General features: G+C 32.5%; 1 protein-coding gene and 1 long non-coding RNA gene across 5 annotated transcripts; one reads left to right on the top strand and one right to left on the bottom strand.

Annotated features, from left to right (window-relative positions):
- Nucleotides 1-12,561: 12,561 nt before the first annotated feature.
- LOC112727229 (uncharacterized) lies at nt 12,562-13,973 on the top strand. Its single transcript, XR_003165614.2, has 2 exons — nt 12,562-12,886; nt 13,655-13,973. It is a non-coding gene; the product is annotated as an uncharacterized lncRNA (long non-coding RNA).
- A 135-nt stretch (nt 13,974-14,108) lies between these two features.
- LOC112727228 (UDP-galactose/UDP-glucose transporter 3) lies at nt 14,109-19,073 on the bottom strand. 4 transcript variants are annotated; one of them, XM_025776905.3, is made up of 10 exons: nt 18,323-19,073; nt 18,121-18,219; nt 17,901-18,001; nt 16,629-16,832; nt 16,447-16,544; nt 16,163-16,293; nt 15,967-15,997; nt 15,387-15,490; nt 15,127-15,248; nt 14,109-14,790 (listed from the first exon to the last, which is right to left on the bottom strand). In XM_025776905.3, the coding sequence occupies exons 4-10, from the start codon at nt 16,730-16,732 to the stop codon at nt 14,385-14,387; spliced, it is 996 nt and encodes a 331-aa protein (XP_025632690.1). In that variant the 5' UTR covers nt 16,733-16,832; nt 17,901-18,001; nt 18,121-18,219; nt 18,323-19,073; the 3' UTR covers nt 14,109-14,384. The 4 variants fall into 4 exon arrangements, with proteins under 4 accessions (XP_025632690.1, XP_025632689.1, XP_025632691.1 ...); XM_025776904.3 differs by having other exon boundaries at nt 17,901-18,006; nt 18,323-19,053; XM_025776906.3 differs by having other exon boundaries at nt 17,901-18,006; nt 18,126-18,219; nt 18,323-19,053.
- Nucleotides 19,074-20,163: the final 1,090 nt, after the last annotated feature.

Raw genomic sequence — 20,163 nt, 5'->3', positions numbered from 1 at the left:
GCGCACGTTATGAAAATAGATTTTATTGGATTAGGGTTAACTTGTATAAATTTATATACCAAAAAAATTTGTATGTGTAACAGATCTCATGGTTTAAATGTTTTCATTTAACAAATAATAAATAAATGTATTAAAAACTTAATCCTTTTGTATTTTTTTTTAAATCTTAATTTATTATCTTAACATGTGCCTTAGGGCACAAGTTAGATAAAAAAAATTTCTGTGCAATATCAAATTAACATAGGCAACAACGTCGAAACACACACACAGCACAAAGCAGAACAAACAGAGCAGAGTTTCTTTCATTCTACAATCTACACTATAACTTGCAAAAAGGAAGGAACAAAATAAATAAGATATCTAAGAACAGGGCCTCACTTATGTAAGTCCATATCAAACAAACCACATTCTGTGCCAAGTTTAGAAATGCAAGGTGCTCAAACCTCTCGCCATTTGGACCAAACCGCTTCAGAGACCTGAACCATTCCAAAAAAGAAACCGAATTTAGAAAGGGAAAAAAATCGAAAAATTTAAAGAGTTTCCTAAAGAACGCCTTGGTAGATGTAGCCATGTAGGCAAACCAAATGCCAGCTACGTAGAACGCCAGAACCAGGACGCGGTGGAGGCCGGCTCCGTGAGCTTCCATTAACGTAATGACAGCATTTTGAGGTTTATGAAGATGAATCGTGAATGAATGCCATTATATGTGCGAGTGTTTCGAGCATAGTTGTAAAAACCGAATCAGATCGACCGATTCGATCGGAAAACCAATAAACTAGACCCTAAGCCGCTTTGGTTATCTCTTGGACCGTTTAAGGAAGAGAACCGGTAAAAACTGAAGAAATCGATCAAAATTGGTGAGAACTGGTACAAACCGGTCTAATCGAATCGGTCTGTTGTGAAAATTTTCCAAAATGCTAAAGCTAATGTTCGAACCTAGAACCTTGGTAATGCAGCCTCTTTCTCTTACTGCTCAGCCACCATGCTTCCTACTATTACATATGACAAATAATAATTATATAGTATACATTCAATTACATAATTTTATAAATATCTAATTTAATTTAATTTTTTATTTTTTATTTTTTGAATTAATTATATTTTAATTATGTGCCATTATTAATATAAATATAAAGTTCACTAAAAATTTATTAATTTGCTTGATCTATTTCAATGCTAGTATTGTGATTAAGATTATTTGTTTTGATGCTAGTGTTAAAATCTACTGATATTATAGGTAGATGGCACGCTTTATGAATTAATTGTTACTCTTATTGTGTCAAATTAAGACACTATTATAGTAATACTGACAAATTCTATGTTTTTCTATTAATTATTTTTAGAATTTGAGACTTGATTCTTCATAAAATGTTAGTGTAGATATGTATTTTAAATTTTAATTTTAAGTTTTTTATTATTTTTTATTTACGTGAGACTAGTTTTATCGGTTCAACCAATAATTTATCGGTTAAACCAATGAACTAATAAACTAATAACTTGACCGGTTCGATCACCGGTTCAGTTCTGACAACTATGATTTGGAAGAAATTCATGAGTCCCTATTCTTTATTAATAGATTTTTTTTGTCAACTGCCATTACACACACCCCTTCCTTTTTTAAATGGGTTTCATATATCAATTTAATAGACATAGCTAGGATTTGAACTTCTTGCACCTCCTAACAAGACAGACATAGTTGCCACTAAATCAAGTCTTGTTGTGCTTCCTTTATTAATAGATTAATTACCTTTTGTATTTTTTAAAATACACAAAATATTTTTGCATTAAATGTTTATGTTTACAATATAAATAAATTAATCTCAAAAATAGAGCACAAAATAGTTTTTAATAAGTTTAAAAAATCTCAAAACATTCTTTAAAAAATGTTTAAAAATTTAAATAATCCTTTAAAATTATTTATATATAATTATTTTTAAGAACAAATCAGGTATATAAACCATTGGCATGAAAAAATTACGTGTATCAACCAAATGAAATTACCTTACGTGCATGTCCCTAAAAAGTATATCTATATAAATCGAATGAGGTGCATTCTATTTACAAGAATCAATAGTAAATCGAATTAGAGTATTTTGATTTAGTGTGTTCAGCTGTAAATTGAAACAGGCAGTATCGATTTACTAGGGGAGCACATAGTACTAAGCTTACATCATAGTAATTCAAAATATACCAGTTCAAATTAGCACATGGTTTTCGGATTGCTGGTAAATCGAATCAGGGACGTTCGAATTAGCATATGGTTTTTGAATTAAAGGTAAATCGAATCAAGACAGTTCGATTTACATGGAAGGTGGCTCGAAGGTAAATCTATAACACCTAATTTGATTTACTCTTATTCTCGCTATATATGGAGTTCGAATTTAGTTCATTCGAATTACATTTCACCTCCATACTCTACCACATCCGAAAATCCAAAGAAACTGGCGCTATTCTACAAGTTTGATACCGTACAAATGGAGGACGACCCAAATCAAATCTATCGGTTGGATGGAGTCGCACATATTGGTGGTAGCGTGCATGAAGAGGTTAGTAAATTTTTATTTTTTTAATTTAAAAAATAAATTGTTGTTAATGATATTGAGTCACTTAGAACTTTATTATTAGAATTATTAGAATGTCTAAACTTAAAGTAGTAGCTAGAGTATTGATTTAAGAGTGATAGTGTGTTAGAGGATTGTTAGTGATATTAAACCGTTTAAAACTTGAAGTTTATAATTTATAGGCTTTGTAAACCTTGATTAGTAGTTAGAGTATTCATAAAGAGGTAAGAACCTTTAAGGTAATTTCGATTTCAAGCTTCGGATTATGTAGGTAGCAAAAGATTGGCCTAGAGTATAGAATAATTTAATTTATTTTAAAAATTGAATTATGAAATGTTATATTAATGATGTACAACAATTGTAGGAATACACTAAAGGGTTTACGGTTATGCTGTAAATAGTAGATAAACTATGTTTTGTTAAAATTTAATGTAAATATGGTTAAAGTATTTTTCGATTAATATTAGCCATTTTAGGTGAATGTTATTTTGTAAAGTGTTATGATTCTAAGAGAATTTTTTCGATGTCATGCAGCCCACCGCTGTATCTCGAGCATGAGAAGGCAATATGGTATGCCGTTACATGATGAGAGGATCATGCCGTACGTCCAGATGGCAGGCTTGGCCCATCTCGCGAGGCTCAACGACCACTGGTTTAGGTTGGATGAGCCGTTAGTCAGTGCATTTGTGGAGAGATGGCGTTCGGAGACTCATACATTTCATATGCCATTTGGTGAGTGCACGATTACGCTACAAGATGTAGCCTACCATCTTGGGCTCCCGATCGATGGACAGTACATTAGCAGTTGTCTGATGGACTTCGAGCGGTACATTGAGGGAGGCCGTCCGTCATGGACTTGGTTTGAGAAGTTGTTGGGTTGTTGCCACCGCCGGACTGCTTCGACAAGTTCACTGTAAAGTGCACTTGGATGCAAGAGACATTCAGTCATCTTCTAGAGCGCACAGACGAGGAGACAGTTAGGAGGTACGCGAGAGCATACATGATGATGCTATTATCAATACAGCTCTTCGGGGACAAGTCTGGTACACGCCCGCATGCGTATTCAGTGGCTGCCATACGTGGTGATATTAGAGGACATGGGCGGATATAGCTGGGGATCTGCCGCTCTGTCGTGGTTATACAGGTGCCTATGCCGTGTGGCCAACAAGCACGTGGTGAAGTTGGCAGGACCACTACAGCTCTTCCAGTCTTGGATCTTCTGGCGGTTCCCGGGTTTTAGGCTCGGCGGGTTTGTCACAAGGTACAAAGTTGATTATTAGTTCTTTTTTGTGCTCCTATTTTTTCCGATTTTTTTGTCACTTGCTGATAACATTTCTTGGGTGGTAGGTGGTCTGGTTATCAGCCGACGTCGAGCGAGAAGGGACCTCGAATTGCGCATTGCAGACTGCATATAGATTTACTTCGACCCGGCGATGTGAGTACGAAACAGTTTAGTCTTTTATTCTTGACTTATTTTGCGTGGTTACTGGAGATGAATCTTTATGTTGGACCCGATTGCCTTTTCAGTTCGTTTGGATGCCGTACAGCTCGCCAGACGTCATGCAGGTAGTGCATCCCGAGATATTAGAGTCACGTCACACAACATTATGGATGTCTACGACGTCATTGATATACTTTGTTGTCATAGAGTGACATCAGGTGTGGATCGGGTTCTACCTCAGCTTGGAGGAGTACAGTATCGGCCGTTGCCTGCACTAAACATCGATTTACTTTGAAACGTACTAAGCATGCATAAATCAAATGTGGCTAATTTGATTTACTTGGAACGTAACCATGCATGCATAAATCGAATGAGGCTAACTCGATTTACATGAATAGCTACTAAATCGAATTTCACTGTTTCGATTTACATAGAACTATGCTAAATCGAGTTTGGTTGCTTCAATTTACATAGAAATGCCCTCTAGGAAAATACACGTAACAATTTTCTTTTTTGGTGATTTGCGTAATATTAAATTGGCATTGATTTATCTAAGTGATTTGCCTTATTTTTAAATTAATAAATTTTAATTTTTTTACTTTTTATCTATTTATCTCAAATTTGATTATTTATATATATAAAAATTTTTATGTATTTTCAAATGCTAAATTATAAATTAATTTTAAAATTAAAAAAATTTTAAAATTTAAATAAACTCATATTTATTTTTTTATTATGTAAATATTAATTTAATTTTTAAGTATCATATTTTATGATATTTTTTAATAATGAAAAAGAGAATGAGTTAGCGAAGAATTTTTATGTAACATAAAATTTTTCACATAAATAATGGATAATATTTATGCAAAATCTTATGAAGGTAATACTTTGAAACTTGCATGCAATGCAAATAAATTCATCTATGAAATTAAATTGGTAAGTTTTGGTCAATTACAAAATTAATGTGAATGATTTACAAAATTTCAATACAATGTGAAAACTCCTAATACTTTGCAACACTTAAAGAATAAATGTCTTAGCAAATTCAAGTGTTTTGTTCATATTTTTTTAAAGTTTGGAATTTGTAAAGTTGATAAAATAAGTTTACAGTTAAAACTATTTGTGCTACTATAATTAATAGTTATATCAAGAAAAACTATTTTTTTTCACTTATAAATATTTTTTTAAATTTATTTGGTGTCAGTATTTTAGGAGTTTAGGTATATAAATAATTATTTTTATAATGCAACGACCTCTTAAATTTAGTTGTTATTATTATTATGATGTTTACATCACCTCAATGTAACTATCATATGTTAATAATTAAATAATACTATTTCTTATGACATTTTAGTGTTAATGAATAAAATTATTTTTTAGTTTATATTTTTTTATTTTTTGTATTATTTGTTTATTATGTATATTTTTAATAATATTTTATTATTATGATTAATAAAAATAAAGTAATTACTCAAATTAGTCCCGAAATTTTTGAAATTAGACACTTTAGTCTTTCGAATTTTAAAATATACAAAATTATTTCCAATGTTTGTTTCTGTTAGACAATACAGTCCCTCTCCATTAGACAATACAGTCCCCCTCCATTAGTAACTAACAGTAATTGCTAACGTGGAACGTTAACTCGCACATGCAGCCGTTAAGTGTCCACGTGTGCAAGCTAGACAATCAATTCCCAAAGTTAAATACAAAATGGTCTCTAAAAATCTTGAAAATATCAAAATAGTCCTTAAAATTTTCTTTTAAATTCTAAAACAGTCCCTTTGAATATTTTAAATCTTTTTCAAAAGCCAACATCTTATAATATTTTTATGAGTAATTACTCAAATCAGTCTTCAAGAATTTTAAAAGTGGATATTTTAGTCCTCAAGAAAAATTAATACACAAAACATCCCCAATGTTTAACTCCGACAAACAAATCCAGTCCCCAATTCATTTTTCGGAGGAATAATTACCCAAATCAGTCCCCAAAAATTTTAAAATTGGACATTCTAGTTTCCAAGAAAAATTAATACCCAAATCAATCGTCAACGTTTTTCTCCCTCAGACATAACAGTCCCCGTCCATTTTTCAACATGACTCACTAAATTCTTCAAGTATTTATTAGAAAAAGAATATTAGTAGATATTATAATCAAATTAACTTTTAAGGTTAAATTAAACCTATTTGGTTTTTAATATAGTATTTTTAAAAAAAAATTATTGAACCATCCTCACTGCATACATAATTCTAAATCTAATAAAAAGAGATGCACTAAGTCTCATATTCTGTTAAATTAAAAGCATATTATTGTAGTTTGTTTAGTTTTATATCTTGTTTATACGTTTCATTTTGTTATGTTGGATATTCTCTAACTCCAAGCCAAATATGTCTTTCATTAAGAAGTGGTCTAAACATTGATTATATACATGTGTATGCACTTAAAATTGTAAATAAATATGTTCATACAATCATTATCATTGAAATTATTTGATATTTTTGGATTTAATATAACTTAACTTGGTGTAATAGCTAGGAATTCAGTATAATCAAAGTTATTTTTCTATTTTCACTTGAATCTCAGCTTGATTACCAAATTATCAATTAACTCAAAAAACTAACTAAATTTCTATTTCATAATAAATACCATACTAAAAATCAAATAGGTTTAACTTAACCTTAATTAAAAGTTAATTTGATTATAATATATACTAATATTTTTTTTATAATAAATACTTGAAGAATTTAGTGTGTCATCTGAAAAATAGACAGAGACTATTATGTCTGATGTAAAAAATGATTGAGATTAATTTGTGAATTAATTTTTATAGAAATTAAAATGTCTGATTTTAAAATCCTTAAAACTGATTTGGATAATTATTTCACTAAAAAATGAACTAAAGACTGATTTATTAGTCAAAGTAAAATTTTAAAAATATTTTTGTGTATTAATTTTTTTTAAAAATTAAAATGTTCACTTTTAAAATCTTGGATACTGAATTAGATAATTACTTTTTTACCTTCGATATTACCTTTTTTAACCTTTACAGTTTACTCTATGGAAAATTTAGAGTGACTGGCCAGTGATAGCAGTGAATAGCCAATAACAATGAGAGATAAAACTGTAGTGATGTTAAAAAGAACAAGAAAAAAAGAATATGAAGGGACAAATAGTGAATATAAAAACAAAAAATAACTTTAAAAAATTAATTAAAATTAACTATTAAAAATTAATTTTTTAGCTAGACTCTTGATCTCAATTTTTTTTTAAGATTAGTATAATTTTTAACGACTTTCAACATAGATAAGAGGTTATTTAATTAGAAATAAAATTAAAATACTAAAATTAATCGTAAAAAATTATCAGTTTATTATGCTGATGAATTTAACCATAAAAATATTAAAACTAACTCGTGATTATAAATGATAAATTTTAATAGACAGAATTATTCAAATCCTAAAATACTATAAAAAATTTTCAAAAGTTATCAATTTTCTGACACATTATTCTAGAAATTAATTAAGAATTTAAAACAAGTTAACTCATCGTAAATTATTAAAAAGTAAAGTATCGCTTTTGTATTTAACGTTTAGAATAAGTCTCAAAATTATCCCTAACATTATTTACTTTATTTTAAATTAGTCCAAAATCGCCCCAAAAAAAAAGTTAGTCCATTCTTTTTTCTTTCTCCAAATTTACTTTAATTTTAATTAACCATAAACTCTAACCCTACACATAATTAATCTTACTAAATATAACCTAACCTTAATCCTAAACTCCAATTCTTATGTCATCCCATCTTCCATCTCCAACTCTCTCCACCACCAATCTCAGCCTTACACCATCTGTCATCTACCAGCACGCAACAGCATCCACTGTCACTATCATCACCACTAGCATCATCCTATTTAAAGGTGTTCAGATTTAAATCGATCCAAAAAAAAATCACGAAAGTACACCAATTCAAACCAAAAATTGAAACAAATCGCTCAATTTTAAATTTTTTAGATTTTGGATCGGATTTATTGCGGTTCGGTTCGGTTTGCAATTCTGCTATGCACAATCAAATCGAACCGAACCGCATATATAATGATAATATAAATATTAAATATAATAATAATAATAACAGTATAAGACCCTTCCACCTTTTCTGGTAGCGCTTAGGCTATGTTTGGTTGGAAGAAAAAAAATAGAGAGAAAGAAAATAAAAAGGAAAAAAAGGAAAGGAAAGAAATTGAGTGAATTTTTATTTTTCTTAGATGTGTTTGGATGGAAGGAAAATAAGAAGGAAAGAAATGTTATAAAAAGATAATTTTACTATTGTATTATAAAATATATTAAAAAAAGTGAAGGAATAATATTAGAAGTAGAGAGAAAAAATAAATTCTCTTCCTTTTCTTTCCAATATTGGAGAGAAAAAAATTGGTGGGTCCTACCAATTTTTTTCATCCCTTTTTCTTCCTCTCTAATTTTTCTCCTTAACCAAACAATGAAAAATAATCATTTTCCTTCTCATTTCCTTTCTTCCCTTTTCTTTTCTTCCATTTTTCCTTCAAACAAATATAGCCTTAGCAGTAGCACAGCGCCGCACACACAGTCACACACCCCATGCCCATTTCCTACAAACACAAATCCTAACCTAAAGTGGAGCATCTTATGTGGCTGATTCACATAAAAATGGTACTAACAATATTAAAAGTCACTTGTTAAATCAGTGTAAAATTTTTTTAAAAAAAATTCACTTGATTCCACACAAAAAACACTTGTTATGTAGCAACTTAAAAAAGAAGAAGGAAATGGACTGAGTAATTGTTTGACTGCTATATCATTTAATACTAATTTATGTAGACAAAACCCTTGCTAAAATGATAATAGTAGATGCGTTTCCTTTTAGATTTGTCGAAGGGGAGGGGTTTCATTATTTCATGAGTGTTTTGCAGTCAAAACTCCATATTTCGAGAAGGATTTTAGTTACTAGGGATTGTTGGAACTTGTTCATGAATGAAAAACATAAGTTGAAGAGTGTTTTTATACACTCAAATCAAAGTGTGTGTTTGACCACTAATTGTTGGACTTCTGTATAAAATCTAAACTATCTTTGCCTCACTGTATATTTTATTGATCAAGATTGGAAGTTGCAAAAGAGAATTCTTAACTTTTGTCTCATTAAGAATCATAAAGGTGAAACAATTGGTAGGAAAATAGAAAAATATCTTTTAAATTAGAGAATAAGTAGAGTCTTTAGCATCACAGTTGATAATACTAGTTCAAATGATGTTGCCATTTATTACTTGAAAGGTAGAATGGAGGATTGGACTTCACATCCTTTAAAAGGTGAACATTTGCATATTAGGTATTGTGCTCATATTTTGAATTTGGTAGTGAATGATGGTTTGAAGGATATGCATTCTTTAATTAGCAAATTAGGAATGTTATTAGATATGACCGTGCTTCTCCTAGTCGCATGGATAGGTTTAAAAATTGTGTCAAAGAGGCTAGGATCCAAGACTGCTCTTGTGTGCAATTAGATGTCCCACTAATTGGAATTTCATTTACATAATGCTTGATAGTGATTTAAAATTTCAAAAGGCCTTTAAGAGATTAAATAGAGGGATGCTGAGTTTGTAATGATAAAGGGGGCATTTTAGAGAATGAAGATTGAGATAATGCAAGAATCTTTGTGAGATTTTTGAAGATTTTTTCGATGTAACAAAAAAAGTCTTGGTTTCTACATTTGTGACCTTTTCTTCATATTTTCATCACTTTTGTTTAATTCTTAGTTCTTTGAAGACTTGGGCTGATAATAATGACATATTACTTAAGGGTATGGCTATAAAAATGAAGGCTAAGCATGATAAATATTGGGGTAACTTGAAGAATATGAACATAATAATTTTTGTTGCTGTGGTACTTGATCCTAGATACAATATTAAGTTTGTTGAGTGGAGTTTTCAAAGGTTGTTTGAGAAGGAGGATGCTGATTTTTTATGTGGTAAGGTGAAAAAAGTATTCAATGACTTATTTAACAGCTATAAAGTTGCTCTCAATAATGATCAAGCACACCAATCTGCACAACACAGCTAAGATGTGGAGATGAATGATGGTGCCTTTGATGATGTTCGCTTTGCAGCAACATTTGAAAATGATGTACAAGCAAGTGAGAGTGTCAACACAAATGAAATAGATTTGTACCTCATGGAGTCCTTGGAGAAACCAGTTAATCCAAGTAGTTTTGACATTTTAACTTAGTGAAACGTGAGCTCTAATAATTACAAATATTCTCTTCTTAGTCAAATTACGAGGGATATTCTAACTATGCCTGTATCTACGGTTGTTTCTGAATTTGCCTTTAGCACTTGAGGTAAAGTGCTTAATCAATATAGGAGTTCTCTTATCCTAAAAACTGTTGAAGTTTTGATTTGTGCACAAAATTAGTTTTAAACCAATTCATTGCCAATTGATCTTGAAGAATCTTTTAAAGAATTTAAAAAACTTGAAAAAAGTAATGTTCTTTATTATTATATTTTATTTTATCTGCAAATATTGATTAACTTTACTACTTGATAATATGTTTAAGTTACTAATATTTATTTTATTATATTTTATTATACAACTTGAGCCAATTTTTTAACTAGTAGATGAAGAAGACTCTGGTGATGAATCTAATTAGTGATCAATGCTTCACCTCTCAGCTTGGAGTTTTTTATGTTATGTTTTTATTAAGACTTGTTATGTTATTTAATTTTGTATTATTGAGACGTTTTTATACTAAAAAATTATAATTTTATCAAGACTTGTTGAATTTATTGAATTGCTTGACATGTTACTTTATAATGTTTATGAGATTTATGTTTTATTATTATGTTGGGTTGTTGGAGAGATTACTTTATAATATTTATGGGATTATCAATACTTTAGTAGTGTGCATTTATACTATGTCAGGCAGCATTAGCTTTGTAAACTAAGTTATTTTTTATTTTAAAAATCGTAAATACAAATCGATCCAAACCGCTTATAATCGGATCGGATTAGTTCAGATCGAATTTTCAAAAAAAGTTCATCCAAATCAAACCATACCACACATAAAATGAGTATTTGGATCGAATGACTTTTCTTTTAAAACCGAACTAAACTACACCGTGAACACCCTTAATCCTACCACCACCACCAACATCATTTACCACCATTCACAACAATGACTCTTAATCTAATTGTATGAGTATAATCCATCAACTCTCTTCAGTTCCAATAATATCCAGACATATCAAATGGACTCTTGTTTTTGTTTTTCTAAAAACCATGTTGATTTGAAGGAGCAACATCTCAATCATTGCATTTAAAGACTCAATTGAGAGTTGGAATAAGACAATGGCTAAAAGCCAACAAGAAAAAAAAATGATATACAAGTTGCAACATACCAAGATCCCTAGCACTTTCCATCTCAAAGTTAGATTCACCAAATCCTTAATTGAGTTAATTCGGTATTATACATATCAGTGGAGTAATTGACATCATTTATATATAAAGAAAGAGAAAACTAACATGAAATTACTCTAGGCAAGCCAATAGTCTCAGGGTAGAAATAAAATTAAACTAGATAGGGTCATTAGGGTGCTTTATGTGTAGAATATCGGTGCTCTCCTCATTGGCTGATACTTTAATGTGGTGACATGTTTCTTCTACAAATCTTTGCTTCTCTACGCTCTGCAGAAAGAGGCAAAAATATGAAGCTTAATTTAGCTAAAGAGAACAACATTTCATCACACATTAATTCAAATAACAAGAAAATTGTTTTCCAACATGATTATACACATATGCAACATCAGAATCTACTGTTTCTATCAAGAAAATGAGGTAAAGTACACGTTATGAATCCCATGCACAAATTCTACAAAGAATGATGCTAAAATATTCTCCTACTGTAATGCAGCAGGGCTCATATCATTGATGTTGGAGGGAAGATCAAGTTTGGAGATAAATCACATTTACAAGATGGAACTTGGATAACTTTTAATCACAAAACAGTAGACAATACTTTAATCCTAATCATTTAATAGTTTCAACGAAACAAATAAGGAAGGTGCAAATGAGTGGATTTTATTTCAAAATTTAATCCAAACTATTTATTTAGTTCTTATGGCTAATTTATATTCTCTTATTTCTCATATAAAGATAGTTTGCTATACTCACCTTATAGAAAGTAGGCAAGGAATTGTACATAAAATGAAGTTTTGGCATGTAAAAATAAATATATGAACCAAGAAGAAATGAAATATTCAACCTTAACTTCTATTTCTAAAAATAGCATCTACTCAATTAGAGTTATCACTTATCAACATAGTTATCAAATCCGGCTCGACCCGGCCGGTTCGACCGGAAACCCGGTCACCCGGTTACCTGACCGGGTCGAGCTACTCGTTGAACCGTCTATGCAACAGACCCGATCGAATCCGGTTTGACCCGACGGGTTTAATGCAAACCCGGTGACCTGGCCGGTTAATCCAACCCGGTCCGGGTCATGTTTATTAATTTTTTTTTATTTTTTTTTCTCCTGAAACGGTGTCGTTTCAGTTTCAGACCCACCCCACCCCCCCTTTTTCAGTGAAATGAACCCTAACTTCCAAAGCCAACCTCGTGCCTTCGTCTCTCTGTCTCTGCTCTCTCAAGCTTGGCGTCGGCAACGGACAGCCTCTCACTCTCACCTCGTCACTCTCTCGAGCTCGGCACCGGCATCCCCTCACCCTCACCTCGTCTCTCCCCTCGTCGTCAGTTCGTCACTCTCAGTCTCTGGGTATCTCACCGCGTCACGCTCTCGTTCTCTCACTGCGAGTCCGTGACCCTGCGTTTGCTTCGTCGGGTGGTGGTGGTGGTCGTCTTCTCAACTAGGTGAGCTCCAATTTTCGACCCTGTTTTTTCTCTAGTTTAATGTTGATTTCGGTGAATCTGGTGGTTGTTGAATGTGGTTGTTGCTGTTTTATTTAGTTTTTAGAGTTGTTGTTGCTGTTATTTCTCTAGTTCGATGCTAATTTTGGTGAACCTGAGCAAATTTTGTAGTTGTTGCTGTTCTTTCTGTTTGTTGAATGTTGGATTTTTAGAGTTGTTATTGCTATTCTTTCTCTGATTCGATGTTAATTTTGGTGAACATGAGCAAATTTTAGAGGAGTTATTGTTCTTTCTATTTGTTGAATATTAGTTTTTTAGAGTTGTTGTTGCTGTTCTTTATGTTCTTTCTCTGATTTGATGTAAATTTCATTTAGAATTATTGTTGAATCTGGTAGTTACTGCTGCTGTATTTGGTCTTTTAGAGTTGATGTTGAACCTGAGAAAATTTTAGTGAATTTTGGTTGAATAGTTAAATTTGTTGTTTTTTATGGTGCTTAAATGTATACATGGTTAGTTGCATATGAAAAAACAAGTGTTGATTTAATGGTCCTAAGCATTTTCCTGTCATAGGTGAGTTAACTGCTTTGATGAGGTTCTAATGGAGTTCACTTTCTATTTTTTCTTTCTTTTAGCAGAAGACATTGGATTATTTTCCTGAAAAACTTAGGTTGTCTGGATAGAGGCACATAATAATTTTAAGAATATGCGTGATAGTTTGCTTTTACTTTAGGATTAAGTCAGTTTGCTGTTAACTAGTAATGCTATTTCCAGGACGGGTACGTGCCATACCATTCTGCCAGAATTGAGACGTGTTTGGCTGCCTCACATGACACTTAAAGGAAGGGGATTGTGTTCATGGAAATGCTGAATAATTGTTTGGAACAGATCTACATCAATCCCTCACATGTCATAAATATTGCATAAGGTTGTGGTAGATTTTTAATTGAAAAGATATTTGTATTTAGAGATTAATTTATTATCTTTTAGATCATTAGTTATGTTTAATATTGAATTATTAATGTTTGTAAAGACTTATATTTTAAATTTTAAGACATCATTTTAATTTATTTATAAAATTTTATTTTTTTTAGTTATGACCGGGTTAACCGGATGAATCAGTGATCCACCGGTTGAACCAGTAACCCACTGACCCGGTTATATGACCGGATTGATTACCAGTTCGGTTCTGATAACTATGCTTATCAATATCAAATTACAACGGGTGTAATGTTAATTGAATATAGCCATTATTCCATTCCGACATACCACTTATCCACAACGGAATGAGATATGAACCACATTTACATTGAGATCAAATGATGGATGGATGGTATATTGCCCGGAGTACAATTACAACTATATTAAAGAAACATTTCTATGAAATTCTTATAAATCTAAATTGGGTTCATCAAAACTTTTAAGGTTATCAAGATATAACAATGGTTGATGGACAAATGAGCCAACACCACCGTGTGAATTCAAATTTGCTGAAGGTTGCTCCTCAAGTGGCTTTTCTCTTCTGCAGTCGTTGTAGCTTCTGCCACTTGAGGTAGATCTGGTATGACAATCCAGTGAATACCATACAAACACAACCCCATTGTTTTGTTGAAAGCGGATTTCCACTCAACAGAGAAGATACCACAATGCTAACGAATTTGCGAGTGGTAGTAATGGTGGTGTTAGCCAAAGAGCCATATCGGCTTATTGTCAAAAAGATGAAGTTTTGGCCCACAGTACCACAACAACAGAAGAGAATAATATCCCATGCTGCCTCTGGATGCTGTTTGCAGAAGCGAACAGCCTCAAATCCACTTCCACTGGGCCAGCCAAACATGTAAATCATATTGTATATGGTTCCCCATAAATTCATTCCCAACATAATATTCCAAGCACTTGTTTTAGGGTACCTGAGTAACAAAAACCAGTAATTGCATTAAATTAATAATACTTGCTATAGTCTTAAATATGAATCATCTCCCATTCTAAAATCTAAACATTGCTGAAAAGTCAACATTCAAACACCCGAAAAATAGAACTAAAAAATTTTTACATTTAGTGTCATTATCCTCATCATAATTTTACTTATACACATCATTATCTTGGAATAATGGGGAAAAGTCAGAGTCAGTGAATCAAGAAGAGGGGGGGGGGGGGGGGATTATGTCAAGGAAGGACAAGAATCCAAAAGTTTTGCAGTTTACAAGCAATCAGACAGATCGAGGAACATGGTTTGCTTATTTTACCTTGCTTTTAAGGAATCCTGAGTTGCATTTGTAAATCCATCAAATGTAAGGTTCAGGAAACATAGTCCATATCCAAGGGGAGCATTTGGATGTGCTAACTTGCTCATAGTCTTTGAGCTAGTCTGCCAATAAGCATAAGCAAAGATGAGAAATTTGAAAGCTAAGCTGCATTCTCAATCCACATGAATTTTTTATAGGCAACATGGGAAAGTGTATCCCTATAGTATATATTTTCTGTATTATTCTGATAAGTTCCTAACCTTTAAAAGTGCAAATGTTGATACCCCTCCAGCAACAAGGAATGTACAGACGTATTCTGGAAAAGTGTATCTTATACCATACACTATAGTACCCATCAACATAACTGTATCATGGTAAAATGAGTACTTGTTATGAAATATAAAATAACTACTAAAAAAAAGAGTACTTGTTATGGTAAAATGAGTATTTGTTATGAGTACTTGTTATGGCAGAACGCTTTTATATAAAAAATGACCATAGGCTTCAGGCTTTTCCATTTTTACATACTTAGAGGTGGTAAGCAATAAGGAAACAATGTTTTTTTTTTACAAACTTCACCAAATAGTTATCTTTAATCTCCTATAAGTATATGAAAGGATGTGAAACACAAATAGAAATGATTAAACACAATTGCATTACTACTCATAAATGCAAGGTTACTACGCGATTGGTAATAACATGGTGTTCCACCTAATGTGATTCTATTTGAACCCAAATAGACATAAAAAGGCTATACCACTTTGAATTGATTCGAATTATCCTAAATAAATTCAGTTTTTCTGAAGCATGAAATAGTGACAGTGATATACATATACTGACCTGGAATCATTTTTGAGGATTTTGCCAGTACCTGCAAGCAGACAACAAAGCAAATACACCACCATTAAAAACCAGTATACTGAAGACACAGAAATATATCACATCCATGCAATGGAGGTAGGTCCAAAATCTCTAAAAAGGCCTCTTTCCAAAAAAACAGTTTGAAGAGCTCATACAATGAAGAAAAGTAACATGCCTGAGCCGGGTAACTAATATACTTGAGTGCTTCAATTCCCATCGCTGGACCAATAGTGTTGGTAATTCCACAACTCCAGTAAGACCACCAAGGTGCACCACCACTACTCCCACTTGACCATATCTTAATCACTGTATTATTATTATTTTGCAATATCAAATTAACGTAAGGAACCACACTAAAACGCGCACAAACACAAAACAGAACAAACAGAATTTCTTTCGTTCTACACTGTAACTTGCAGAAATGAAAGAACCAAACAAAGAAGTAAAACAGGGGCTCACTTATGTAAGACCATATCAAACAAATCACATTCTGCGCCAAGTTCAGAAATGCAAGGTGCTCAAACCTCTCGCCATTTGGACCGAACCGCTTTGTGGATCTGACTCATTTTAAAAAAGAAAAACGAGTTCAGAAACGAAATTTAAAAATTCGTAACAGAAATTATTGAATCAGCGTGTCTTACAGAGTTTCCTGAAGAACGCCTTGGTAGATGTAGGCAGACCAGATGCCGGCGACACAGACCGCCAGAACCAAGACGCGGCGGAGACCGGATCCGTGAGCCTCCATGAATGAAACGACGGCGTTTTGAGGTTTATGTACTTTAATTTCAAGGTTGCGAGAACCAGACCGGTCAATAAACCGGTGAGGTCACTGGTTCAATGGTTCACTGATTCGACCGGAATTCAATCGGGATTCAACCGGTTTAATAAAATATTAAATAAAATTATTAAAAAACCTAAAAATAATTTTAAATATATAAATTCAATAATTTCTAACTTAATAAAATTTAAAATTTCACATAATAAATTATCCATAACTTAATATTAGAAGTTCACAAACAACTTCAAACATCAAAGTTATAACTAAAAAAAAAACGCACATAATGACAAACCCATAATGTATAAAATGTATCATAAGCTGTCACTAAGCAGTTTAAGATTTTGACATAGTATTAGACCCTTTGTCACCAAATGATCAAGGTACATCCTTGCTAACCCCTTTCTTCAATGCAAAGTTGAATTTTAGCACAATAGTATGCATCAAGCTCATGATTATTTCAGGCATATATATCTGTACCTCCTTGTTGCCTTTTTTTTTAATAATCCTTTCAAATCCATCAATCCCAAATGTTACAAGTTCATAGGCTATATAACCAACCAAAGAATTGCAGCTCTTTAAGGCACAAAATTTATATTTGATCTGTTGTAAATATCTTGAATTTTGCAGTTCTTGAATATTGTCCTATCTCAGCAACTCGGATTCTGCCATCCTTTCGGGTCCCATCCAAACATTTCTCAAACATTTTCTCAACCATCCAAAATTCAACCAATTCCAATATAAAATTATTTTCAAAGCGAATCAATGCCAATAATAAATCACTTTTTAAAATTCAACCAGCTCAAACACTAAATCATTTATAAAGTCAGACTAACTCAAAATTAAACCGTTTCCAACATTAATTCATTTTCATATTTCAAATCATTTCCAAAGCCGATTCGTTTACATTCTCAAACACAGCTTCAGAACCAAGAAAGCCACTTTTCATAATTATCAACTAAATAACCTTTCAAACTAATTTCCTTTCAGCAATCACAAACTACTTAAGCAATCAGTCATTCAATCCAGCAAACAATCACATTTATAAGACAATCATAATCACATATATATGCTTCTCACGATAATATCTATTTATAACAACTCTGTAAGATAAAATAAATTTTAAGAAAACCCCTACCTCAGTTTACGACTTAGCTACGCGATAAATTCAGTTTTTCTCTCGGCCCACAACGCGGCAGTCTCATCCTCAGCTCCAAACCACTTTTGTGGCAGCCACAGCTATTCTAATCGTAATAAGAAATAACCGAAACTCAATCAAATAGCAAATAGTATCGCAAAACCTCAGCCACATATAACAGAACAGCGATTAAAAGAGTTTCAGAGCAAGAACGACTTACTGTACCAACAAGAAACTAAGTACAGCACAGCCGCAGCTCCAGCTGTTAACTCCGGCAAGCTCCAACAGCGGCGGCTTCAATCAGCAGCGGGAAAACTCACTGCCACAACATCATCAAACATATACGACTTAAGCGACGACTCTTACGGTAATAAGGATTTCAACGGACAAGGAAAGAAATCTGAAACAAGGCTAAAACTTACCAAGAAAATGGCGGCTCCGGCACTCGGGAGAAATAAACCCAGCATAAACGAACCAGAGCCGAAACCCAAACTGGAATGCGATGGGGTTTGGCAGCTGCAGGGGCGTCCTCTGGCGGCGATGACAGATCTGAGGCGGTTCTCGGTTCGCGATTCGACGGCAGCGGCAGAGGCGAGTTCGGCACTAGAGATCTGACAAAGCTGACGGCGATGAGCTCCCTCTCACGCGTTGTCTCTCTTCCGCGACGGCGCGATGACAGATCCGACGGCTGACGGCGGTGACGCGGTTGGACAAGTTCGGCGGTGTTGCGGCTTAACGGCGTGGTCTCCCTCCAAGGCTCGGTGAGGACGCGACGGTGGCGGTGGCAGCGAGGCCCAGCAACGCCGGTGCGCCTCCTTCCCCCCTTCTCCTCTCGGCTCTCACCTCCGCGTCGGTGCTAACAGCGATGGCGGCGAGCAGCCCGGGCCACCAGCGCTGGCCGTCCCCCTCTCCTCTCTTCTCTAACTCTGTTTCTCAGAACCCTCTCTCCCTCAACGTTTTTCTTTCTCTTTTTCTTTCTTTCTGCTTTTTCCTGATTTTCTGAAGCTGAGGAAAGTTGTTTGGTTTACGGGATGCTGAGGGAAAGGGTATGGCGGCGCTGAGACAAGGAGGAAAGGGAAAAGGTGTAATAAAATTAGGGTTAGGAGGGTGTGAGTTTGGGAATTTTGGGTAATTTAGGATTTTGATAAAAATTAGGTATAGAGATAGTTTGGTAATTTTTATAAAATTGGAGTATAAAGTATTAATATTTGAAAAATTAATTTAATTTTTAAAATTATTTTAAAATATTAATTGTGGTATAAAAGTACTAATTGATTCTCAATAAATTATTCTAATTGAAAATTTATGGTAATATAATTAATTTCTCTTTATCTTTAACTTAAAGTATTAAATGATATAAATCTATCTACTTAATATATTAAAACTTGATTTTTTCCAACTAATGAAGGTGAGGTGTCGATCTCTCGTGACTCCGTTTTCCCTTCAAAATAAACTTTCATATTTTCTATTTTAAATTATTTTATAAAAAATATCTTTATTATAGTTATATTATAATTAATCTACTTAATAATATACTAAAATTCGGTTTTCCCCTAACTAATGAAAGTGATGTGTCACTTTCTGGTGCACCCATTTTTTCTCCAAAATGAATGCATTTAATGAATAATGCATAATTATACTAATTTAGGAAAATATCTTTATTATAATTATATAAAATCAATATTTAATGCATTATTAAACTACTTATCAATTATTAGTCAAAAATATTTTTAATTATTTTAATGAATAATGCATAATTATACTAATTTAAGAAAATATCTTTATTAAAATTATATAAAATTAATATTTAATGTATTATTAAACTAATTATTAATCAAAAATATTTTTAAACATTTTAATTATATTCATTTTAATTATATTGATATCCTTCTAATTCTTATTCATTTTCCAATGATTTTATTAGTGGCAAGTTGTTAATCCATTCATATTGATAATAAATAATAATTTTATTAGGATAAATATCAAATTCTATTCCTAATATAAAAATATAAAATTTAATTCCTTCCATTTTTATTTTACCACTATAAAAGACCATGTATGCTAGGAGAAAATATCATTCGTTTACCAATTACTCTTTCATTTGATAGCTTTTACAACAATTCTTTTTCTTTCTATGAGGCGTCGTTGCAAGAAGGCAACTATCGTGGATACAAACTACCACACTCTCCAACTTTCGTGCTCATCATTCGGAGCTATATAAGATATGTTATCTATGAAGTATTTATAGACCATGGTGTTATCA

Source organism: Arachis hypogaea, chromosome 12 (genome assembly GCF_003086295.3).
Source record: "Arachis hypogaea cultivar Tifrunner chromosome 12, arahy.Tifrunner.gnm2.J5K5, whole genome shotgun sequence".
Taxonomy (NCBI): Eukaryota; Viridiplantae; Streptophyta; class Magnoliopsida; order Fabales; family Fabaceae; genus Arachis; species Arachis hypogaea.
This window is presented reverse-complemented; position numbering and strand designations above follow the sequence as displayed.